Source organism: Phyllobates terribilis, unplaced genomic scaffold (assembly GCF_046119375.1).
Source record: "Phyllobates terribilis strain yellow unplaced genomic scaffold, ASM4611937v1 Scaffold_1__5_contigs__length_1240528914, whole genome shotgun sequence".
Taxonomy (NCBI): Eukaryota; Metazoa; Chordata; class Amphibia; order Anura; family Dendrobatidae; genus Phyllobates; species Phyllobates terribilis.
Genome location: NW_027362761.1, coordinates 910,548,588 through 910,575,666, shown reverse-complemented (window position 1 = coordinate 910,575,666; position 27,079 = coordinate 910,548,588). Strand labels below are relative to the sequence as shown.

The 27,079-nt window shown below is 40.8% G+C and overlaps 2 protein-coding genes across 2 annotated transcripts in view; one reads left to right on the top strand and one right to left on the bottom strand.

Moving 5' to 3' along the window:
* Nucleotides 1-3,698: 3,698 nt before the first annotated feature.
* The window catches only part of AFG2A (AFG2 AAA ATPase homolog A), a 521,034-nt gene continuing 497,653 nt past the window's right edge, over nt 3,699-27,079 (bottom strand). Inside the window, exon 16 of the mRNA XM_073641378.1 lies at nt 3,699-4,287. Within this exon, the coding sequence (XP_073497479.1) occupies nt 4,111-4,287 (177 nt within the window). The 3' untranslated portion in view covers nt 3,699-4,110. The remainder of the gene's footprint in view (nt 4,288-27,079) is intronic.
* LOC141165737 (uncharacterized) lies at nt 25,509-26,445 on the top strand. The gene is made up of 2 exons (XM_073651593.1): nt 25,509-25,612; nt 25,782-26,445. Exon 2 carries the CDS (start codon nt 25,795-25,797, stop codon nt 26,443-26,445), a length of 651 nt encoding a protein of 216 aa, XP_073507694.1. The 5' UTR covers nt 25,509-25,612; nt 25,782-25,794.

The following is a 27,079-nucleotide window of genomic DNA, read 5'->3' as shown; positions in this document are numbered from 1 at the left end:
CAGTAAAATGCAAATTAATTATGTTAAAATCATACAATGTGATTTTCTGGATTTTATGTTAAGATTCTGTCTCTCACAGTTGAAGTGTACCTATGATAAACATTTCAGACCTCTCCATTCTTTGTAGGTGGGAAAACTTGCAAAATCCGCAGTGTATCAAATACTTATTTTCCCTACTTTATATTGTGTATGCTTCACAGGTAGGTTATATTCATAAATGCATTTTTGGTGCCTTTTCCCTTAGAAAATGTTCTAATTTCTGTTCATTTTTGGAAATCCCATTCACACAATGCAGTAAAGTTATGTGTATGTCTTTCGTTAACTGCAGCGCCTGTCACATTTCTGTGGCATTTGATCTAGGAACCTTGCTGCTGAGAAATATTTTCAGATGCGATAGTGATGTGAACTACCCGCACATGTGAAACCAGCCCTATACGTTAGAGCCAATGTGAATAGATTTACCCCATTGCCGATCATACAGCCTTCTAACCTGGGCACTGGAGAACATGGTGTAGAAAACCGGAGCACAAAAACCGAACCAGTACAGACTTAAGTGAGATATCGGCATAAAGGGGTTTTCTGGTGTCAGAAGTCTGCAGTCACTCTTTGTAACTGCTGAATCATGACAGTGTGTAATGTATTCCCCATGTGGGCTGTCACGTATGCGATTTGTCTACTTGCAGTAACGTGCTGAATATTCTCATCCGGCTTTTTCTCAATTCTCTTCTATTAAGAAAAGTCGGATGGGACTAGTTGGCACATGACCACAAGTAGTCATATCGCCTACATACGGCCACATGGCCGCTCACTCGCACAGGGCACACAAGTGAATCGTGACAGTGTGCACATCACACACAGTCAAGATTCGGCAGTTTGCGGTCATCTAGAATGACTGCAGACTTTTTTCTGGGACCAGAAAAATATTTTAAAAGAATAGTCCAGAACTTGTCTGGATTTTTTTTTTTTTATTGAAACAGGACCTCTTTTTGTCACAATATGTGTTTTGTAGGTATTGAAGCTCAACCCCATTGCAGACTTAAATTGACATGAGATGCAGTACCTGGCACAGCTCATGGACAAGAGTGGCGCTGTTTAAGAAAAAAAAAAAAAGCAACCTTTTTTTTCAATCCTGGACAACCTGTTGTTGGTAGCTAAGTATAACTTACAGTAAAAGGTACCAAGGTGGGTGTGTTGCAAAAAAGAAAAATCTAACTCGTCTTAGTTAGCAAATCTTCCTATATGATAGGAAGGCTACAGATTCACAATCAGGAGTAAGTGATGTGGAAAGTTTAAGGGTAAGACATCACCTGTGCTCTACTTCTGCGTCCTGTAATACTGGCAGGTAATATAGTTGTAGCCCCTTCATTATATGTGACTGCTGACAGATTTGTTATCCACCAGAATGTATTAGCTCTTTCTCTCTTTACGTAATATGCTGCCAGGATGACAACATTATGTGGGTATAGAGAGAGGTGTATTACACAACGAATATGAAAAATCTTTAAGAATATGCAACGGAAACTAGAAAGCGGAATGGGTTAGACAGAACAAACACGAAGTTAATAATCTACACGCTATGATCAATAGAGAGAAAGGAAGTCATCGTATTTCTATTCCTTGTTTGCCGTTCCTTACTAATGACTTGTAGCCTGCAGTGGTCACGTGTATGGTATGCGATATAACTAAATCTACATAAGTATATCAGGAAAATGATGGTCTGTAGAATGGCAAACAGTTGTAAAAAGGACAGCATATGTTTAAGGTCAGACAAGGAAGTGCTCCATTGTTACACTGCTCTATATTTTAAGCGTTTTGAAAGATTTTTGGATTGAAGGTGTTTTTGTGTACCTTGAAAATAAGACATTACACTTACAATGAATGATTATTGGGTATGAGCATTCGTAGAAAAGCTAATTTCACAATAATTGTAGAGAGGAAATAGGCTGCCAATAACCCATTGAATGAGCAAAATTCTTGCTCGATAGGTGAAATGATTTTTAACCTTGCTTAAAAAAATCATGGATCTCAGCAGCACATTGTGTAAACAGGACACGTGCTGCGGAAAATAATACCAACCTTGCACAACTATTACTGCTTGTTAAGTGTGTTTTGGAAGTGAGGTCGGCCTGTCATAACATCCTATTAAACAACCTCTGATCCGCAAACGTTGCTGATTAGCAGTCATTTAATATCTCAGATCGTGCAATACCTCAGTCTTTGCAGCTTTGGCGAGCAACATGCAGATACTTATATATAAAAACTAGACGTGTTCCCTAAAATTTCTACTATTCCAACGAGTGTTTTCAATACTTCTAGACTTTTCTGAGACACATTATTATTACCTTTGATTCATACGTGCCAAGTGTCATGGGTTTACCGTAACAGAGAGGAGCCAGAAGACTGCAGCATCTGATTCTTCCCACTCCTGCACTCATTAGAAGCCTTTCACCTTCATATTAAACGGTGCAGGTTTATTTTAGCAGTACAGGGGTTAATCTGCTTGGTTGTGAGCTCCTGAAAGCTTACCTTCATTTAGGCTTTCAGCTGTCCAGTGTTAGCCACTCCCCGCTCCTATATATACTGGGCTTTGGCAGGCTATCATTGCCAGAGCTAGCTTATGCTGCATGGTTCTAGGAGTGTGGTGGAGAGTGGTTATTTGAGAAGGTGTTTGGTGGATTTCAGCTTAGACGGTTGTGTGGTTTAGGTTGTGTGTTAATCATAGTATCCTATTTTGGTTTGTTTCCCATCCTCCACTTCCCGATGTTTACCAATCATACAAATATATGCACACAAACAACAGAGGTTTTTTCCTTTAGCTCTGTTTGTTTTACCTTGTTAGTCTGGTCTGTGCACTGCCATACACTACTACTCCCTTCTTCCCTGGGGGGAAAGGGAACAGACTGAGGGAGGATTGAGGAGCTCAGACAAGGTATGTGGCCCCGGCGTCTTCACCTTCAGAAGTAATCCGGGGAACAGGGCCAGCTAAGGTGCCCCTAGAATTAGGGACAGGGTAGGAGACCTGGCCCCGGGATACCAGACAACAGAGTCGTGAAACCAAGAATAGGATGACCTCAAATATATTTTCTGCAATCTCCACAGCTTCCTTTTTTTTCCTTTATTATGCAGTCCCTATTCTCATGCTTCCTCTTAATCATAATCTCTCAAAAAAACACCAAACCTTTTCGCTCTGAAATACTGAGCAACATATGTTGGCACACACTCTAATACAACCCGTGGCCCAAGAAAAAAAATAGAGACTTATCATACTCTGGTCCGTTTTGCAGACAGAATTGCCCATTCAAATGAATCGGTCATTGAAAAAGAGGGCAACCTGTTATTCACTGAATGATTGCAAGGAGAAACTTGGGAAACATCCATCCTTCATTCTATATATGAGAAAAACAGAAGACACACAGATGGTAAAAAGGACACATGGACTGAAAACAAATGAAAAATGGATGCAGCACACTGATAAAAAGGTCAGTTTTTTGATGATGTAAAAAAAATTGTGACTATTAAGCTTGTAATGGAGTGCGCATAGCATGCAACGGAGTGTGCACATTTTTTGATTCCATATGAATGGCTGTGTTGTGTCCAGCCCTTAGTTTCATATTTTTTTTGCAAAGTTTTCCAACTTTCAACAAATGATAGTCTCTCCCATGTTGAGAAAGTAACACAAAATTTGCCCTTAAGGAAATGCGCTCTGCTTGTCTCTAACATGATATAACTCAATTTTGCTTCTAAAAACCACCATACAGATAATACTTCCTTCCCATTTCTCACTCACATTCATTAACCGTCTGTACTTCAGGAATGTGCTGTCCTTCACTGTCTGTCAGGCACATTCTCTCATCACCCATCTTGAAATTCACCTCCCGAGGTAACATTTCAGCAGCTCCTCTGGAAATGAATGTACTGTGTATAGATTGAGAATTACTCATTTTAACTTCATGTGCATTTTGCTTTATGACATGTCAGGTTGGGTTTCATTAGGTAACATTTTCACAAGCCATTGATTTTTTTTTTATATTAGCGTTTTTTTGAACAACGGTCACAGCAGAATTCTGATGACATGACGGTTTAATGTGCTTTCCACCTATAAAAGACAACTTATAAATTATGCAGTCCACTTTTTTGTTGGTAAGTCTCATAAAACTTGATAAGGGAGTCGGGAATTCTTGGTGTCACGACGGTCAAAGCTTGATCGAAATGCTTTCCCGTAATGGAATTAGCATTTATGTCCTCTTGCAAAGCCAATAATGCAGCCTCTCGACAAACAGCAGTGATCTGCAAAAAAAACATACACAGTCCATGTTATTTAATACATAAAGTGAAATGTAAAGTACAGACTAAGGTTAGAATGTGAGCGAGAGGGTAATTCATATAAACTCCACTTTGGAGTAAGGGTCCTAGAAAACATTGCATGTGCATGCATGGCTTTAACTTTAGTGACTGATTTCTGGCATGTGGACACTAAAATATAAATTGTGTTTTCCATAACTGAGATATTGATATAATACCAACTCCGGTGGAATTCTCCAAGGGTGTTAAGGATAAGGCTGTGTGCCCACTATGCGTTTTTCAAGCGTTTTTGCAATGGAATTTCCGCAGCGAAAATGCGTAAAAAATGCTTGGTAATATGTGCCCCCTGGTCCCCAATGATAATCCGCATGTGCTGTGCACATGCTGCGGAAATTTCCACTGCAGAAAAATCCGCAGCATGTCCATTATTTTTGCGGAAACGCAGCGTAATTGCCGCCATTGACTTGCATTGAATCGCATAATATCCGCATGACTACAGTCATGGACAAAAGTTTTGAGAATGACACCAAAATTATATTTTCACATGATCTGCTGGCCTCTGGTTTTTATTAGTGTTTATCTGATGTTTATATCACATACAGAAATATAATTGCAATCATATTATGAGTACCAATAGGTTATATTGACAGTTAGAATAAGTTAATGCAGCAAGTCAATATTTGCAGTGTTGCCCCTTCTTCTTCAAGACCTCTGTAATTCTCCCTGGCATGCTCTCAATCAACTTTTGGACCAAATCCTGACTGATAGCAGTCCATTCTTGCATAATCAATGCTTGCATTTTGCCAGAATTTGTTGGTTTTTGTTTGTCCACCCGTCTCTTGATGATTGACCACAAGTACTCAATGGGATTAAGATCTGGGGAGTTTCCAGGCCATGGACCCAAAATCTCTATGTTTTGTTCCATGAGCCATTTAGTTATCACCTTTGCTTTATGGCAAGGTGCTCCATCATGCTGGAAAAGGCATTGTTGGGTGCCAAACTGCTCTTGGACGGTTGGGAGAAGTTGCTCTTGGAGGACATTCTGGTACCATTCTTTATTCATGGCTGTGTTTTTAGGCAAGACTGTGAGTGAGCCGATTCCCTTGGCTGAGAAGCAACCCCACACATGAATGGTTTCAGGATGCTTTACAGTTGGCATGAGACAAGACTGGTGGTAGCGCTCACCTCTTCTTCTCCGAATAAGCTGTTTTCCAGATATCCCAAACAATCGAAAAGGGGATTCATCAGAGAAAATGACTTTGCCCCAGTCCTCAGCAGTCCACTCCCTGTACCTTTTGCAGAATATCAGTCGGTCCCTGATGTTTTTTCTGGAGAGAAGTGGCTTCTTTGCTGCCCTCCTTGAAACCAGCCCTTGCTCAAAGAGTCTCCGCCTCACAGTGCGTGCAGAAGCACTCACACCAGCCTGGTACCATTCCTGAGCAAGCTCGGCACTGCTGGTAGTCCGATCCCGCAGCTGAAACAGTTTTAAGATACGGTCCTGGCGCTTGCTGGTCTTTCTTGGGCGCCCTGGAGCCTTTTTGACAACAATGGAAGCTCTCTCCTTGAAGTTCTTGATGATGCGATAGATTGTTGACTGAGGTGCAATCTTTGTAGCTGCGATACTCTTCCCTGTTAGGCCATTTTTGTGCAGTGCAATGATGGCTGCACGTGTTTCTTTAGAGATAACCATGGTTAACTGAAGAGAAACAATGATACCAAGAACCTGCCTCCTTTTAAAGTGTCCAGTGATGTCATTCTTACTTAATCATGACTGATTGATCGTCAGCCCTGTCCTCATCAACACCCACACCTGTGTTAATGGATCAATCACTAAAACGATGTTAGCTGCTCCTTTTAAGGCAAGACTGCAATGATGTTGAAATGTGTTTTGGGGGTTAAAGTTCATTTTCTGGGCAAATATTGACTTTGCAAGTACAGTAATTGCTGTTAAGCTGATCACTCTTTGACATTCAGGAGTATATGCAAATTGCCATTACAAAAAATGAAGCAGTAAACTTTGGAAAAATTACTATTTGTCTCATTCTCAATACTTTTGGCCATGACTGTACATGTGCACATGCGGATATGAAGCGTTTCAATGTGCGGATGGTACCCAGGTCTGGAGAAGAGGAGACTCTCATCCAGACCTGGGTACCATAGAAACTGTAAAAAAAAGAATTTGAAATAAAAAATATACATTATACTCACCTTCTGATTGCCCCGGTCTACTGTATGGTGCGTCCTGGCTCCCCGGCGGCTCGCGATGGTGTAAAAGGACCTTCCATGATGTCATTTAGCCATGTGACAGATCACGCGACCGCTAAAATCGCTTGGAAAAGCGCTTGATAACCCGCATGCGAAAATGCATGCAAAAACGCTTGACAAACGCTTCTACCCGGCAGGAAAAGCGCATGCGTTTTTCCTGCCAGGGAGATGCAGAAAAAATCAGCAGCATTTCTGCATCGTGGGCACATAGCCTTACAGTTATAGTTACAGCTCTCACTTCTTAAACAGCTAGATTTATTTATTATTTTATTTTACTCACTTATATAGCGCCATTAATTCCACAGAGTTTTACAGACATTATCAGCCCCATTGGGGCTTACAATCTACATTCCCTATCACTATGTCTTTGGAGTGTGGGAGGAAATCGGAGAACCCGGAGGAAAAAAAACACGAGGAGAACATACAAACTCCTTGCAGATGTTGTCCCTGTTGGGATTTGAACCCAGGACCCCAGCGCTGCTAACCACTGAGCCACCGTGCCACCCATCACACAATACCTCCACTTGAACCTTCTCCAGGATTCTGAACACAGTACAGATTAAACCCCTTTACCAGGGTCAATTCAGGAGAACCCCTAAAGTGAGTCTAAGCTTTAAGATTAAACTGACTGCGGCAACTGAGACTCTATGGCTAAACCGTCTCTTGAGACATGTAATAATAGAAAACAGTTTGGCAAGGCATATAATATACAAAAAAATCTAAAAAAAAAAGGATTAGTTCAGCTCACCACTCCAATGTTAGAGCCAAATATCCTAGGAATATTTCGGGGTAGACAGTACGTGGTATGGGTGTGGTCCAAGTAGTATGCACTGGTCTGATTTCCAGGTCAAGTATTTATTAACGATCCAGAATGGGATGTTCTCCAGCACTAATAGAAAAGTGGTTAAAACTTTAGCATTTAATCCTATAAGATTTTTTTAAAAAAATGAGCAGAATGTGCACATATTTAAAAAATCTATTGTGCTTACGCATTTCGGGAAGAAAAAAACCCTTAATCATAGCTACCCAAAACGCATAAGCACAATGGATCTTTTAAATATGTGCACATTCTGCTCATTGTTTTATCTTACATGATTAAAGGCTAAGTTTTAACCAGTTTTCTATTGGTGTTGGAGAACGTCCCTTTTCAGACTTTTAAGGCATATAATGTATCTGGGAATTTTATAAGGCGTATAGCATTACCATGTACACAAGGTAAATTATAAGCTTTTACAACAATGGCAGATAACCCGGGTCCTATAAGCTTGAGCTTTCCAGCTTTACATTAGCAACTACAAATATAATCAGACAATCCCCGGTACCATTAAAGAGGCTCAGCCCACAACTTTGTGCAAAACCCATTATAGCTGAAATTTAACCTGGACCAGAATCAGGCCCTAAGTAATAGTTTCACCTTGCCCAGTTCACTCTAGAAGAGTGTAGTAATTTGTAAAAGGGCCTGCATTAGACCACAGGTACCATAGCAGCAATAGACTACCACAGTCACAAGTGTTTATAAAATAAAGGACTCTTCCTTTCAGTCTGCTTAAGATGAAATAAAAGATGCCCACTATCTGTATCCTTCATAAAGTGAAGGATTCTCTATGTCTATGCTTCACTGGAATGAGGAAGCTGCCTGTCTCAGAATATCTCCAATAAAAGGTACTGACTGGAGTAAGATTTCTGGCATAAGGTAAGCCATGTCTGGTAATAAATTAGATGTTGCCACGTACTGCCCTGCCCCAGCTCCGTCCATACTGGCGAGTTGGCCAGGACTGGCGTTAAAACACCAAAAGATGCAAAATTGTTGCGCAACTTTGCGTTGCGCCAAAAGTTTGCGACTTTTCAAAGTGTTTTACTCCAGAAAATTGGCATAAACACTTGGATGTATCAGTCCCTTTGTGTCATAGTTTACAATTAACCAGTTTTCTCAACTGCATATTTGTGGTGGTGGAAGGGGGTTACCACATATTTTATATTTCAAAATGGTTCCTGAACCATTTTACAATACAAATTAAAAGTAAGTGAGATGAGGGCCAAAGGCCCCAAGAGACGACCAACAATAACAGAATAAGTAGTGGCAAAAAGCATGGTAAGGATATACTTCAGAACAATCTAATGGTAATAACACAGCAACAGGAGAAGTATAAGTCTATGTCCCAAAGCGAGACTTTGCTGTGTCTAATTTTGTGTAAGGATTTAAAAACAAATGTATGAGAGGGCTTGATCAACCGTTGCATGATGCAAAAGTCACTTACTTAACAGGAGTACCCTACCACATCCTACAATCCTTCCACCACTCAGGGTACAGGGTATCTGCAGACAACAATAAAATGAGAAGATAAAGATGAAGAAGAGGGTGAAAGAAGAGAGGAAAAATGGACAAAAGGGTCATAAGGAAATTTTAGAGATAGTATTCATCTGGTTCCCAGCTCCAGATTGGAGAACATCTGCATGTTTGAACCATTAATTCAGTGTAGATAATCTTAGTCTCATTTTCTGAATATTGGATCCAGTGAAGCCAGATCTTTCGATAGTACACTTACCTTGAAGAATACTAAAGAATTTTAATTTTACTCAGTCAATGTTAATTGAAGGCGTTTCCGAAGCTCTTGCAATAGCAATTCTGGAAGCAAGAAACGCATATGAGATTATTGTCCGGGTGTGTTTCGGGAGATCAGGTATAGGACTATACCGTAGTGCTTCTCAAGAAGATCAGGTAAGGGCGACATGGGTCTGTAAAAAGTGGACCCACAAGCAGGACCACCAAAAATGTAATAATGAACCCTTAACGCCTAAAACAGCAGGGGAAGATCCTGTGAAAATCTGCACCAACCTCTGAGGAGTCAACTACCATGAGAAGTGTATACTCGTTTTCAACCAAAGCTGTGTTGATAGAAAGTTTATCTATGGGCTCAGCCATATCCTGCCAATCTCTAAAAAATATAAATTCCCCAAGATTAACCTCCACAGTGGAATATATGTTTGTTTCAAGGAGTTTATCACATTGTTTAAAGCATTTCCCTAATCTGTAACTTTACTTTGGCATGTTGGTTGATGTTCATGCAATCGAACAGTTGCACGGCTTATGGCCAGATATAGCAGAAAAGTAAATAAGGTATAAAGATGGCGGCAGAGATCAATAAACCTTGTTATCATGTACTGGGCACAATATAATGTCAAAAGAATGATCACAGCAGTTATTCCTCAGTTAAAACTTTTATTTACTTGATCAAAGTAATAGACTGATTTTTTTAATTGATGATATGGCTTAAAATCTCAGGATTATTTCACTTTGCTGCTAAAGACTCAATGTCAGTACACAGAAAGCACCTTGCTCACAAAATATCTTATTCTACTACTCTCATTGTGATATTATGTGTAATTCTCTCATACTTTCTAAATGAGTAAGACCAAAAGACTGCAGCATGGGGAGGCAGTGCATTGTATAGCATTTACAACGTCCATGTAATGAAGATATATTGCCTATAGATGTTAAATCTCTAAGAGTATGCAACTGGTGGGCTCACAGATGCAGTCACACATTTCACTTGTAAAAATAAATTTTATCAGAAATATATTGCCCTATCGATTACCTTTCCTGGCTGCAGCGCCAAATCTTCTTCCGCCTTCTGACGAAATGATTCTCATTGGGGGAGGCTGCTAGACATATTGCCAGCAAATGCATGGTGTGTGCAGGCATCGGCCCAATCAAATGCAAGGGTTTACGATTTACTGTTCTACAACTTACTCTTTGATACCATCAGTAAATTCCTTGCACCATTAATTCTACAACTTGGTAAACTTTTTGGTGGTAATGTTGGTTTGATAAATAAGTGCAAGGAACTAAATTGTTAAAAGGCTTTTTTTTTTTTTTTAAGCTTTGAATGTTTTTCCCCTCCAGCTCCCAGGCTTTTAGACAGCGGAAGCAGGCCAAGACTGGTGTCATTCTAAAGACATAAAGACACATCGCTGTTGTGAAAAGGGCTTGCGGGATGAAAAGAGATATTGTGGGTTTTCAGTACAGCAGAGAATACAGTGATTGGTATTCACAGTGCGCCCATCTCTGTGAACCAAAGGACCAGCTGAACCCTATTTGTTTGCCCATTCAGCATATTTTTTCTATTTGTTCATTTGCTGTTGCCCTGCATATGCCATGCTGATGGAAGCCAAAGCAGTTAAGTCGCATTTTAGAGGATTTAGCAGCATGTTTAGGAAGCTTTCACAAAAACATGCAAAGGCTTTAGGTGCTTTGTCACGCAACAATATTACACTTAGTGCCATGCGGCTGGTTTTTACAGAACCAATGAAGCTAAAAATCTACACTGAATCCCTGACGGTGCAATGGAAATTCTATACCATTCAGTGCATTTTCCTCCCAATTCTTTCTCCATTCATTCAGTGTTTTAGGTCTCTGAAAGATATGGTAAACATTCCGGTCTTACATGAACGCACCACAGCCCAGCTCGGACTCCGCCTGTCACAATGATCTACTGCCAATATCAGGTGATGATTATAGCAGTTTGGGGATATAGTCAGATAAGACACAATGGCTGTTAACGGTTTTCTTGAGGTCTTGACATTTTCTTGTGTCTTGCAGAAGGTGTCGGGCTTTGCAGCGTAGTACTAGCTTTTATACTTTAATTTTCAAATATTTCTTTACGGGTATTTTTAAATGAACTTTGAAAGTAAACAGTTTTGACCCCAAGGTAATCAGTAGACCAGTTATAGCATACCAATGTAGATGATCTTATTAGGAGTGGGAAAAAATTAGGTTACTTCAACAGCAGTAAAAATTGTACAAATTTTGTTGCAGATTTCACATTAATGATGTGGATTTACCAAAGAATTCGCCCTGTTGTGAAATCCAGTGTGAAAATAAGTAACAAAAATGCGTATGCTTTAGATGCCAAATCTGCATGCTGTGCTGTGGCTTTCTCTGCAGCATGTGCATTTTGATTTCAGTAAATCTAGTCCACACTGCTGCTACTGAAATATGCAGATGTTTCATCTAGAAAAAATAGATTGAAAATGTTGTGGGAGCCAAAATATGTGCATCCTATATGATATTGTCTGATTATTATCCTAGTTCTTGAATTAAACAGATACATTTGCCTGTGTAACGGTTATTTTATAAATTTCTTTAAATACTACAAGTTCTGCATAATTTTGCTGATCGGTTGGGATCGGGGGCCCTGAGACACTCACTGGCCAAAATACCGCTCTGAAGTATGCAGGTCCTGCATGTGCTGCACGCACACAGCGGTGTACAGGTTGAATAGTAAGTCGGTGGGTACCTAGACTGTGAAAATGAATGCACGGACCCATATACTTACTCTTCAGCCCATACACCATTCTGAGCATGCAGCACATGCAGGATCTGTACAATTCAGAGTGGTGTTATGACCAATCGCTGGGGGTCTCAGTGTTCGGTTCCCCCATTATGTAATGCCTGTAATAAATAATACAGCTGTGTATTACCGCACCTAAATACTTGTCATTTATAAATGCTACATTTCTATCCAACATCTGGAGTTAAAATGTCAGCCATGCAGCTCATTTCCCTTGGATACAATGCTGCTATCAACCATATAAGATAATGTAAATGAACTGTATAAATGGCCACATAGTAACAACTATTTCTACTCCGTATGGTGACAGATGAGTCTTCCACATGATTTATTTTACCAGGCGTTATTGAAATGACAGGCCGCCCTTTCGTAAATATTTGTTTAGCTCATAAAATGGCTACCACGCCATATACAGTAGGCTTTCCATAAACAGGTGTTAATTACAAATCTAGCCACACGCCCGTGCTGGAAAGAGGGTGAACCAGGTAGCGTGCCTCCAACATCCTAGTATTACTGCATATTTTTAACTCACTCCAGTCTTTCCATGTTGAAGCTTGTTGTTTGTAAAGTACAGGCGGCCTGAATTACAACGTGGATGAAAATGAGGTGAGGAGCCTGAAATTCCTTTGTGGTGATGAATGTGAATGAAATACACAGGGATGATTAGTGAGCCGGTCGTAACCACACTTTCCACCGATCACATACTTACAAATTTCTACAAATATCTGGGAGACTATGGGGCACAAGTTTAGTTCTGTTTATCGTAAAATAGCATACATACAAGAACCTGGTACAAGTGCTGTATTTCCAAATACACATTCACGGAGGTAAAAACTGGTGTCCATACCTGATATACATGTGCAACTTTCTGCAACGCTAAGGATTATACCAGTCAATGTCTAACCATGTCTACACATAGGAGATAATGGTCACTGTTTATGAGGTCCACTGCCAGCCACCTCTACGGCATATAGCGCATCGTCTCCTGGTTTGTACTGTGGTCATTATATAGACATTATATAATGCATGTCACTACGCTACGCTGATGACTCCACAGACACAATGAGTTAAACTGAGGAATCTCACAGAGCAATGTTATAAGTTCACATTCAACAGGTGGGGAGGATTCGGGCCAGAGGTTCCTGTCGCTGGTTCTAACTTGCCCGGAAGATTTGCTTCCTCCTATAACATAAACCGTTTTCCAAAAAAGTACAAATTATAACAAATTTTATGTCTTTCTTAGAAAGGTATGCAAGACAAAAAAAATGTTTGAAGAAAGCATCAAGCACAGGAGAAGACTCTGAGCACAGCCATGGGGGAAGAAGCGACGTCCTAATTCTGTCAGATGTTCAAAATCAGGAGATGTGTGTGCTGAGAAGGATATGCCGTACATGCATTAAGCTGTTAGATTTCATACATAGAGGTGGCATTCCTTATATGAGCAGAATATTGTACCCCTCTTAGGGATATGTTTTCCCTTTAACAGTTCATTAAGCCATAGGTGTAACTATAACTTGCGATACCCTGACAAATTGTGCAACAGGACCTCCTAAGTACATGCAATTCATAGCGCTGATGCAGTCTTATGCAGTAGAAGGACTGCTAAAATGTGCAAGAACAACTTCTGCACCTTATATTTTCATCCATGAAGATGTATGCAGCTATGTTACAGAAGGAGGATAATGCACAACATGATAGCCAAGCTCATTAAACAGAACAAACAGTTATATTTCAGCACAGGCATAAAAAGATGGTCATGTCACAGCACATGGGTAATAAAAGCACAGGAATAATAATCACCATGAAGTCAAAGTACAATAATAATAGTTATATTGTTTAACTATACAAAAATCATAATGAACAAAGCGATGGCACAAAAAAAGAAATAAAGACAACTGTAAAGATGTAGGAAAGGTTCATTGATCACAATTACCCATGCACTAATACTACAGAACAGGAATGGCTAAAGACCACATGGTTAATAAATGGTAGATAATGCATACAGTAATGTCGCAGTACAGAGGTAATTAATGCAGCATCACAACAGTACGATGTGACAATGACACCAGTAATGTCTTATGTGGGAGATGGAGCATAAGGCCACTCCGAGGCCCTAGAGCCCAGAGGCACAGTTCTTAATATGATAAAAAAAAAAACCATAAAACTGTCCACGATACTCCTAATTTGTAGTGCAAAATACAAAACTTGCTTCAAGAGTGACCGTCGTTTTAATTTTTATTTCACATATCATAAGGACACATAAAAATAAGCACGTTTGTAATGTATTTTATCAGAGAAATCTGCTTATTTTGCTTCCTGGATTGATGTTTTACTCTTAATTCATGGGTAAAATCTGTATTTAGTGAAAACAGATTTTCCCATTACTGAGATAGAAGATGGCAGTTGGTACTTTTAAAATTCTATGGAGAGGGCAAATTGTCTCTTCAGAGAGGAAGAGGACTAGAACTCTAGTGCCACCTATAGGAAGTAGCAATCTTAAAAGTCAATATCGACCCTTTAACGAGCCTTGTCACATGACTCGGGATAAAAGCCAGAACCAGAATCTCAATTTGCAGACACTGTGTTTCGGGGTACTGCCTCTCATTAGTGCAAAGTGTGAGATATGGTTTGGCTGGGTGAGAAGAGTCAGACCGGTATCCAAGGGGTAACATTTCTCCTTGCGGAGAGTGACATGTTAAGCATGTCAAGGTGAGGAGACTTTTAAGCCGCAATGCTCTAGATCCATTTTGCGCATGCGTTGGGTTCATTCCTGTCCAGAGCTTTGGCTTGGCCGGGTGCTTTGATAGAGGAGTGCTTGCGTCGCCAGGGTGATGCCACACGCTCCTATCTCCAGTCCCGGTGAGCGGAAGTTCCCCCTGGGTTAGGATACCAACCACGCATGAGCCGCCTACATGGTCTCCTTCACACTACGTCTTGTCTATGACACTGCCCACATATGACGCCGTCCATTTCTATTGGCCTCATCTATCATATGGATGTACACCCACCTTCTTGATTCACACCCTCATATGACGCCATGTATTTTCATTGGTCGTACCCTATGTATGGGAGTATATTTACCTCTTTAAAAACTTCCTATGAATAGCAATGTGGCAATACCAGTATACCACCTTATATTCAGATGGGCTATAAGCCTGTTTTAAACTTGTGTCACACATGTCAGAAGCCGCTTCATTGGATGTTCCTTTCTTGTCTCATGATGTGTGATTTCAAACATATATCTGGGTATTTGATTGGTGATTCTTTACTATGTATTGAGACTGCTGATTGGTTGATGTTGATTTCCTCCCCTATAAATACCCACACATAGCTCTTTGGTAAACACGCCCCCTGACAAAGCGTGGGTGAAACATACGTTGGGGCAAAGCTGACAACAGTACACATATCCTGTCTGTAACATCACATGATGTAAGTATAGCTTTATCATTCTACAGATATTGTCCTCATAGGGAGTCCAGGTATATTTGGTACCTTTTGGATGTGCTGAGATTTTTGTACTATGCATCAATTTTATATTACTTCTGTATACTGTGTTATGTAGTGGTCCATAGGGTTTTTCTGCTGTCGTTCATATATTTAACTTTTCTGTTTTAATTACATATTTAAATAAAGTTCTACCTTTTTATGAGACTTTATTGCACAAACTTTTGTTGGTATTGTATATGATTGCAAGTGAGTGTACATATTTTGAGACATATGCTCGGCTTTTGTAGATATTAACAGACTGAAATTAGCAGTACATCTCAACATCAACTGAAAAGAAGTGACTGCAAGAAGCAGGATTTTATGGTCAAATTGGTACAAAGAAGCCACTATTGAGGACCGCAAACAAGAAAAGACTCATTTGGGCCAAGGAACACTAGGACTGAACGTTAGATCAATGGAAATCTATACTGTGGTAGGAGTCAAAATGTTAGATTTTTAGTACCAACCGGCATGTCTTGGTGAGGCACAAAAATGTGAGCAGATAGTTTGAACATGTGTGGTGCCCTCCGTGAAGCATGGAGGGGAGGGATGCTTTGCTGGTGATAATGTTCGTGACTTATTCCAAATTCAAGGCACACTTACTTAGTTTGGCTACCACAGATTTCTGCAACAAAATGCCATATCGGGTTTGCACTTAGTAAGCCATCATTTGTGTTGCTACAGGTCCATGACCCAAAACACAGCTAGAAGCTATATAAGGGCTAAGTGACCAAGGAGAGAGATACAGTGCTGCGTCATATGAAATGACCTCCACAATCACCTGACTTCAAACCAAATTTGTCACGGGTGTGTCAAAGGTGACAGACAGTCGCCCTAAAGATGGTTGCAGGAGATCTCTATTACAGACATCTTCTTAGAGGCTGTCTCTAAGACCCAGCGGCTACCTCCCTCTGGCTAATTTACACCTTGCCTGGGTGTATAAATACCTGCTGTGTTTCAGAGGAGGTGCCGTGATAGTCATTACTACCTGTGAAAGCTTTAGCAATAACAGTACTTTGTCCTCTCTGGAGCTTGAGGACGTGTGCGCATTTGTCTGGAGTTCGTCTAAAGCTAAGCAATTTCCCCCTGTTTGTCCACCCCTGTTGTCTATAGTGTTTAGTGGAGATCAACTAGTGTTCATCTCCTCCCTTCCCTAGCCTTAGACATACGCCAGGGAAAGACAGGGCGAGGCACGCATGCGGCGATCGGTGAACAGCCAATACAGGGACGTTAGGAGAGACAAGGTGATGCTAGATAAACCTAGTAGGTATCCACTTGCCCCCTTTCCCTAGAGTCTGGGCTCCCTTTCCCTCTTCCCTTTGTGTTGCACTAAGTCTTTCCCACACCTTGCGTGACAAAATTAGATGGTTTCGGTTGAGTTGGACCGCAGCATAAAGGCAAAGCAGCCAACAAATGCTCAGGGAACTGCTTGAAGACTGTAGGAAAGCAACTGGAGGTAACTACTTAATGAAGCTAAGAGAAATGTCAACCGCGTGTAAAGCTGTCAAGAAAGTAAAAAGTGGGTACCTTTGCTCAGTACTGTACAGTGGGTAAGGAAAGTATTCAGATCACTTTAAATTTTTCATTCTGTTTCATTTCAGCCATTTGGTAAATTCTAAAAAGTTATTTTTTTTCTCATTAAAGTACACTCTGCACCCCATCTTGACTGAAAAAACAGAAATGTAGAAATTTTTGCAAATTTATTAAAAAAGAAAAACTGAAATATCACATGGTCATAAGTATTCAGACGCTTTGCTCAGTGTAGAGTAGAAGCACCCTTTTGAGCTAGTACAGCCGTCTTCTTGGGAATGATGCAACAAGTTTTTCACATCTGGATTTGTGGAACCTCTGCCATTCTTCCTTGCAGATCCTCTCCAGTTCCGTCAGGTTGGATGGTGAATGTTGGTGGACAGCCATTTTCAGGTCTCTCCAGAGATGCTCAATTGGGTTTAATTTGTGCCAGTCAAGAATGGTCACAGAGTTTTTCTGAAGCCACTCCTTTATTTTAGCTATGTGCTTAGGGTCATTGTCTTGTTGGAAAGTGAACCTTTGGCCAAGTCTGAGGTCCAGAGCACTCTGGAAGAGGTTTTCATCCAGAAAATATCTGTACTTGGCTGCATTCATGTATCCTTCAGTTGCAACCAGTTGTCCTGTCCCTGTACCTGAAAAACACCCCCATAGCATGATGCTGCCACCACCATGTTTCACTGTTGGGATTGTATTGGGCCGGTGATGAGCAGTGCCTGGTTTTCTCCACACATACCGCTTAAAATTATCACCAAAAAGTTCTATCTTGGTTACATCAGACCAGAAAATCTTATTTCTCATAGTCTGGGAGTCCTTCATGTGTTTTTGAGCAAACTCTATGCGGGCTTTCATATGTCTTGCAGTGAAGAGAGGCTTCCGACGGGCCACTCTGCCATAAAGACCCGACTGGTGGAAGGCTGCAGTGATCGTTGACTTTGTGGAACTTTCTTCCATCTCCCTACTGCATCTCTGGAGCTCAGCCACAGTGATCTTGGGGTTCTTCTTTACCTCTCTCACCAAGGCTCTTCTCCCACGATTGCTCAGTTTGGCTGGACGGCCAGGTCTAGGAAGACTTCTGGTGGTCCCAAACTTCTTCCATTTAAGTATTATGGAGGCCACTGTGCTCTTAGGAACCTTGAGTAATGCAGAAATTCTTTTGTAACCTTGGCCAGATCTGTGCCTTGCCACAATTCTGTCTCTGAGCTCCTTGGGCAGTTCCTTTGAGCTCATGATTCTCATTTGGTCTGACATGCACTGTGAGGTCTTATATAGACAGGTGTGTGCCTTTCCAAATGAAGTCCTAGCAGTTTAAACACAGCTGTACGCCAATGAATGAGACAAACCATCTCAAGGAGGATCACAAGGAAATGGACAGCATGTGACTTAAATATGAGTGTCTGAGCAAAGGGTCTGAATACTTATGACCATGTGATATTTCAATTTTTCTTTTTTAATAAGTTTGTAACAATTTCTACATTTCTGTTTTTTTTTTCAGTCAAGATGAGGTGCAGCGTGTACTTTAATGAGAAAAAAAATGAACTTTTTAGAATTTACCAAATGGCTGCAATGAAACAGAGAGTGACAAATTTAAAAGGGTCTGAATACTTTCCGTACCCCACTGTATATGTATTTATATATATATACCCATGTTATATATACACACCTCTGTTAAAATGCCTGTTTTTTGCATGTAAAAAAACATACCAAGAAGATTCATTTCAGAACTTTTTCCACCTTTAATGTCACCCATAATCTGTACAAATCCATTGAGAAACAAACTAAAATCAATTTGAGAAGGAAAATAAATATAGCAAAAGTAAAATAATGTGGTTGCATAAGTGTGAACACCCTCTTATAATTGGCCATGTAGTTGTGTTCAGAATTAGCCAATTACATTTAAACTCGTGTTAAATAGTAGTCAGTACACAGCTGCCATCATTTAAAGTGATTCTGATTAACCTATTAACCTCATATAAAGTTTAGCTGTTCTAGTAGGATTTTCCTGACATTTTCTTAGTTGCATTTTACAGCAAAAACCATGGTCCATAAATGGCTGGCAACAAAGCAAAGGAATCTCATTGTTGAAGATTATCAGTCAAGAGAAGGGTACAAAAAAATGGCATTAGATATACCATGGACCACTGAGAAGACAGTCATCAAGAAGTGGCTTAAATTTGGCACAACAGAAATACTACCTAAAACTGGACATACCTCTAAAATTTATAAAAAGACAATAAAAAAATTGGTCCTGGAGGCTGCAAAGAAGCCTTCAGTAACATTAAAGGAGCTGCAAGAATTTCCGGCAAGTATTGGTTGTGTACTGCATGTGACAAAATCTCCCGTATTCTTCATATAAATAGCCTGTGATGTAAGGTACCAAGACGGAAGCCATTTCTTACAAAAAAAAAATAACATTCAAGCCCAGCTATATTTTACCAAAACTTACATCAAATCTGCCAAAAGCACATGTGAAAACATGTTATGATCTGATGAGAACAAGCTTGAACTTTTTGACAATTCTAAAAGATTTGTTTGGTACAAATCCAACAATGTACATCACAAAGGAACATCATACACACAATGAAAATTGGCGCAGTATTATGCTATAGGGCTGTTTTTCAGCAGCTACACCTGGGGCTTTAGTCAAGGTGGAGTGAATTATGAACAGTTACAAATATCAGTCAATTTTGCAATAAAACCTTCAGGCCTCTACTAGAAAGCTAAAGATGCATTTCACCTTTCAGCAAGATAACAACCCTAAGCATACTTCCAAATCACAAAAGGAATGATTTCATCTGAAGAAAACAAGTTTTGGAATGGCAGAGCTGGTCCATTGCCCACCTGAATACAAATAAAAATCTGTGGGTTGACCTGAAGAGGGCTGTATACAAGAGATGCCCTTGCAGATTTTGAGTGCTACTTCAAGGAAGAGTGGGCAAAGATTGCCTATTCTAGATGTGTCATGCTGATACATTACTACCCAAAAAGATTGAAAGCGGTCATAAATTCAAAGAATACTTCAACAGAGTATTAGTATAAGGCGGCGTGCCCACAATGCGCTTTTTAAGCGTTTCCGCAGCGGCAATTCCGCCGCGGAAACACTTAAAAAACGCTTGATAGAAGGTCTGCAGTGATCCCCAATGATAATCCGCATGTGCTGTGCACATGCTGTGGAAATTTCCGCTGCGGATTATCATTGTGGAAAAATACGCAGCAATACCATTAATTTTGCGGAATCGCTACGTTTTAGCCGCCATTGACTTGCATTGGACCGCATAACATCCGCATGACTACATGTGCACATGCGGATATTATGCGGTTCAAAGCGCGGATGGTACCCGGGTCTGGAGAAAAGGAGACTCTCCTCCAGACACGGCTACCATAGTACCTGTAGTTAAAAAATAATTAAAATAAACATATACTCACCTTCCGATGGCCCCCGGTCTCCTGCTCCGGCTGCTCGCGGTGGTAATAGAACCTTCCATGACTTCATTTAGTCATGTGACAGGTCACATGACTAAATGATGTCATGGAAGGTCCTTTTACACCACCGCGAGCCTGCATGTAAAACCTGCATGCGTTTTTTTCTGCCAGGGAGATGCAGAAACGCTCAGGAAAAATCTGCAGCATTTCTGCATCGTGGGCACATAGCCTAAGGGTGTGCATATTTATGCAACAACAATATTTTACATTTTGATCTTCCACTTGAAAAGATTTCAGGTTTTTTTTTTCAGTTGAATTGTACAGATTATAGGTCACATTAAGTGTGAAAGTTCTAAAATTATACTTCTTGATATGATCTTCTTATATGACAAAAACCTGGCATTGTAGCGGAGATGTGTAGATTTTTTATATTGAGTGTATATGAATATATACACACACACACACATACATATACAGTACAGACCAAAAGTTTGGACACACCTTTTCATTTAAAGATTTTTCTGTATTTTCATGACTATGAAAATTGTACATTCACACTGAAGGCATCAAAACTATGAATTAACACATGTGGAATTATATACTTAACAAAAAAGTGTGAAACAACTGAAAATATGTCTTATATTCTAGGTTCTTCAAAGTAGCCACCTTTTGCTTTGATGACTGCTTTGCACACTCTTGGCATTCTCTTGATGAGCTTCAAGAGGTAGTCACCGGAAATGGTCTTCCAACAATCTTGAAGGAGTACCCAGAGATGCTTAGCACTTGTTGGCCCTTTTGCCTTCACTCTGCGGTCCAGCTCAACCTAAACCATCTCGATTGGGTTCAGGTCTAGTGACTGTGGAGGCCAGGTCATCTGGCGTAGTACCCCATCACTCTCCATCTTGGTCAGATAGCCCTTACACAGCCTGGAGGTGTGTTTGGGGTCATTGTCCTGTTGAAAACTAAATGACGGTCCAACTAAACGCAAACCGGATGGAATAGCATGCCGCTGCAAGATGCTGTGGTAGCCATGCTGGTTCAGTATGCCTTCAATTTTGAATAAATCCCCAACAGTGTCACCAGCAAAGCACCCCCACCCCATCACACCTCCTCCTCCATGCTTCACGGTGGGAACCAGGCATGTAGAGTCCATCCGTTCACCTTTTCTGCGTCGCACAAAGACATGGTGGTTGGAACCAAAGATCTCAAATTTGGACTCATCAGACCAAAGCACAGATTTCCACTGGTCTAATGTCCATTCCTTGTGTTCTTTAGCCCAAACAAGTCTCTTCTGCTTGTTGCCTGTCTTTAGCAGTGGTTTCCTAGCAGCTATTTTACCATGAAGGCCTTCTGCACAAAGTCTCCTCTTAACAGTTGTTGTAGAGATGTGTCTGCTGCTAGAACTCTGTGTGGCATTGACCTGGTCTCTAATCTGAGCTGCTGTTAACCTGCGATTTCTGAGGCTGGTGACTCGGATAAACTTATCCTCAGAAGCAGAGGTGACTATTGGTCTTCCTTTCCTGGGGCGGTCCTCATGTGAGCCAGTTTCTTTGTAGCGCTTGATGGTTTTTGCAACTGCACTTGGGGACACATTCAAAGTTTGCCCAATTTTTCGGACTGACTGACCTTCATTTCTTAAAGTAATGATGGCCACTCGTTTTTCTTTACTTAGAATTTGTATTATGGAAAGAAAAAAGCAGCTAACAGTTTATTCAGTAGGACTATCAGCTGTGTATCCACTTGACTTCTGCACAACACAACTGATGGTCCTAACCCCATTTATAAGGCAAGAAATCCCACTTATTAAACCTGACAGGGCACACCTGTGAAGTGAAGACCATTTCCGGTGACTACCTCTTGAAGCTCATCAAGAGAATGCCAAGAGTGTGCAAAGCAGTCATCAAAGCAAAAGGTGGCTACTTTGAAGAACCTAGAATATAAGACATATTTTCAGTTGTTTCACACTTTTTTGTTAAGTATATAATTCCACATGTGTTAATTCATAGTTTTGATGCCTTCAGTGTGAATATACAATTTTCATAGTCATGAAAATACTGAAAAATCTTTAAATGAGAAGGTGTGTCCAAACTTTTGGTCTGTACTGTATATATAGTACACTGCTCAAAAAAATAAAGGGAACACTCAAATAACACATCCTAGATCTGAATGAATGAAATATTCTCATTGAATACTTTGTTCTGTACAAAGTTAAATGTGCTGACAACAAAATCACACAAAAATCATCAATGGAAATCAAATTTATTAACCAATGGAGGCCTGGATTTGGAGTCCCCTCTAAAATTAAAGTGGAAAAACACACTACAGGCTGATACAACTTTGATGTAATGTCCTTAAAACAAGTCAAAATGAGGCTCAGTATTGTGTGTGGCCTCCACGTGCCTGTATGACCTCCCTGCAATGCCTGGGCATGCTCCTGATGATGTTGCGGATGGTCTCCTGTGGGATCTCCTCCCAGACCTGGACTAAAGCATCCGCCAACTCCTGGACAGTCTGTGGTGCAATGTGACGTTGGTGGATGGAGTGAGACATGATGTCCAAGATGTGCTCAATCGGATTCAGGTCTGGGGAACAGGCGGGCCAGTCCATAGCTTCAATGCCTTCATCTTGCAGGAACTGCTAACACACTCCAGCCACATGAGGTCTGGCATTGTCCTGCATTAGGAGGAACCCAGACCCAATCGCACCAGCATATGGTCTCACAAGGGGTCTGAGGATCTCATCTCGGTACCTAATGGCAGTCAGGCTACCTCTGGCGAGCACATGGAGGGCTGTGCGGCCCTCCAAAGAAATGCCACCCCACACCCTTACTGACCTACTCCCAAACCGGTCATGCTGAAGGATGTTGCAGGCAGCAGATCGCTCTCCACAGCGTCTCAAGACTCTGTCACGTCTGTCACATGTGCTCAGTGTGAACCTGCTTTCATCTGTGAAGAGCACAGGGTGCCAGTGGCGACTTTGCCAATCCTGGTGTTTTGTGGCAAATGCCAAGCGTCCTGCACGTTGTTGGGCTGTGAGCATAACCCCCATCTGTGGACATCGGGCCCTCATACCACCGTCATGGAGTCGGTTTCTAACCCGTTTGTGCAGACACATGCACATCTGTGGCCTGCTGGAGGTCATTTTGCAGGGCTCTGGCACTGCTCCTCCTGTTCCTCCTTGCACAAAGATGGAGATAGCGGTCCTGCTGCTGGGTTGTTGCCCTCCTACGGCCCCCTCCACGTCTCCTGGTGTACTGGCCTGTCTCCTGGTAGCGCCTCCAGCCTCTGGACACTATGCTGACAGACACAGCAAACCTTCTTGCCACAGCTCGCATTGATGTGCCATCCTGGATGAGCTGCACTACCTGAGCAACTTCTGTGGGTTGTAGAGTCCGTCTCATGCTACCACGAGTGTGAAAGCACAACCAACATTCAAAAGTGACCAAAACATCAGCCAGAAAGCATTGGTACTGAGATGTGGTCTGTGGTCCCCACCAGCAGAACCACTCCTTTATTGAGTGTGTCTTGATAATTGCCAATAATTTCCATCTATTGTCTATTCCATTTGCACAACAGCATGTGAAATTGATTGTCAATCAGTGTTGCTTCCTAAGTGGACAGTTTGATTTCGCAGAAGTTTGATTTACTTGGAGTTATATTCTGTTGTTTAAGTGTTCCCTTTATTTTTTTGAGCAGTGTACATTCATCGCCATATTGAAATCTACAGAATTATAATTGACATGTAGGATTAGACTTTAAAACATGTAAAACTCAAGCACAGATGAACATATTGTGGATGTGCGTGCATGTATAAGTTACGACACAATTTTTATACTCTGGCCTGGTATTTTGTTATACATCTTACAGAGCTCTAGGTGCTTTTCCTATGTAAGCAACCTTGATTTCAGAGACAGGACAAAGCATAAATCATTTGAGTTTTTCAGGTCTCTGGTTGCAGCAGCACATGCCATGAAAATCAATCCTATTTTTAGATGCAAAGCTGAAGGGGAAGATTGCCATTTAGGGGAATATGCCATGGAATTGTGAAAGGAAGTAACATCTGCATGTAAAAAGGCAGCAAACAAATGTCAGCCTATACAGAAACAAGTCAGAGTGGAAATGGAACCGCAAACTTTGCATAAACATCTAATACACTTCCCTTAGAGCAGCATAATAAATGGATGACGTGAGTGAAAGAGGCTGATGCAGAACATTATGGAATAAAGATATGTCCATGTACACAATCTGACCATTCGTGGAACTATACCAAACATAATGCAATAGATTATGCTGTAGATTGTACACAGTGCTAGTGCAGTGTTTCCTTTTTCTGAGAGCCTCTAAAGTGCTCCAGCTGGCAAATGGTTTAATACTGCAAGAGCCGTGTCTAGCGGGCATCACATTAACAGCAAGCAGTGTTTTCATTAACTTCCCTAAAAGCAGGATACTGTAAAGAGTAATGCTGTGAGCTTAGAAGTAAAACCCCAGACTGAAGACTCTGCATCCCTGTAGTGCATAACATTTCAGGAGATGTGAAAAAGAACAGCTCGGGGTTAGGGATTTAGCTATAGTCACACCTGAGTTCTGGTGTCTGCATGAGCCCCCTGTCACAGTATTGGGATCTAAGGGTTAACATTTCTCCTTGTGAAGAGTGATATGCCTGGCATGCCAGAGTAAGGAAGCTTATAAGCCATGCAATGCTCCTGTAGGAAATTAAATATGCAAATTGTCTCTTCAGAGAGGAAGAGGACTTGAACTCTAGTTCCACCTATTGGAAGTAGCAATCCTAAAAGTCAATGTAGACCTTTTAATGATCCTTGCCATTATGACTTTGCATAGAAGCCAAACTAGAATCTAAACGGTGTTTCGGGATGTTGCCTATTGTCAGTGTAAAGCATGAGATCTGATTTGGTTGTATGAGCGGCTTCTGACTGGGATCTAAGGGGTAACATTTCTCCAAACTCAAGTCCTCTTCTGGTTTGGCTTTTACTCTAAGTCATATGGCAAGGCTTTTTAAAGAGTTGATACTGACTTTTAACCCTCCGTCACATACAACAGGCCTGACAGGCACATCTCTTTTACTTTCATTTCTCCTTCCTCACCAGATTGTGAGGAAATCCCCTCCCTCCAGGTAGTCTCCTGTCTCTAGCAGCTCTGTGAAACCTCATACCACAGTTGGATTGCAGAGCTTCAGGAGGACAGATATAACTGCGCTAATCTCTCAGGCTCATTGTATGTGAACACGTCACACTCAATAAGGTTGGTATTTTATGTTTTTATTCATCACAATTGTTTATTTAGCTTGTTTTATTAATGTATAGCACAAAGTGTGAGGATATTTCATAGAAATAAGGCAGATTAAAAAAGAAAGTGTGCTGCTCAGGCATATACAGTAGTTCCCTAACACATATTCCTTCTCTTGCTTCAGATTATCTGCTGAAATGGAGAGGAAAATGTACAATTTATCAAAAAACCTTGATGTTGAGGAAGTAACAAACATGCTGTTAGATGATGCAGACCCCACACTGAATGAGGATTTAGGAGAGGAAAGTGAGATTGATTCTCATGATGAGGTGGAAGTATGTGAAGTGGATTCAGAAAGAGAGCAAGATGGTGACAGTGATGAGGATGAAGATGTAGAATCTTATTATATGGGAAAAGATAAAAAAAAACAATGGAACAAGAAGCCACTCCAGAAAAAACGTAGGGAACCTCAAAACATTACTCACCTTCCTGCAGTTATAGGAACTGCAAGTAATGCAAAAACTGCAGTTGAATGCTGGAATAGTTTATTCACAGATGACATTCTGGACTCTATTGTCACATATACCAACCAATATATAGACATTATAAAGGACAAGTTCATCTGCAACAGAACCATCAAGGCCACAGATGAAATAGAACTGCGTGCTTTTTTTGGATTATTATACCTTGCAGGAGCTTATAGGGCAAATAGACAAAGTTTGGAGGAACTTTGGAGTAAAGATGGGGATGGAGTTGAAAAATTTGGCCTTGTTATGTCCATAAACAGATTCAAGCTTCTAATTCGTTGCCTTCGGTTTGACGACAGAACTACCCGAACCAAACATTAAACACATGACCGACTTGCTCCAATTCGTGATATATTCCAAAAATTTGTTGAAAACTGTAAAAAAAAGCTATTGCCCTGGGGAGAATCTCACTATTGACGAAATGCTCCCTGGTTTTCATGGTAAATGTGCCTTTCGTCAATATATTCCATCAAAGCCTAACAAATATGGAATAAAAATGTATGCCCTTGTTGATGCCAGTAAGACCTACACTTACAACCTGGAAGTTTATGCAGGAAAACAACCAGAAGGTCCTTACTGTGTCAGCAACAAACCCAGTGATGTTGTAAAAAGACTGGCTCAGCCCTTATTTGGATCGGGTCACAATATAACAGCTGACAATTGGTTTTCAAATTGTGATCTGATTGATTATCTAAAAATGCAGAAGCTTTCATATGTCGGAACTGTAAGAAAAAATAAAAAAGAATTGCCTACACAGTTTGTAAGTGTGAAAGGGAGACAACAGTACAGCAGTATGTTTGCATTCCATAATGGAAAGGTTTTGGTTTCCTATGTACCACAAGCAAAAAAAATTGTACTTCTTCTATCAACACTTCATGATGATGATGCCATCGATCCTGGGACTGAGGCACAAAAAAAAACGGAGATAATTACATTTTATAATGCAACCAAAGGG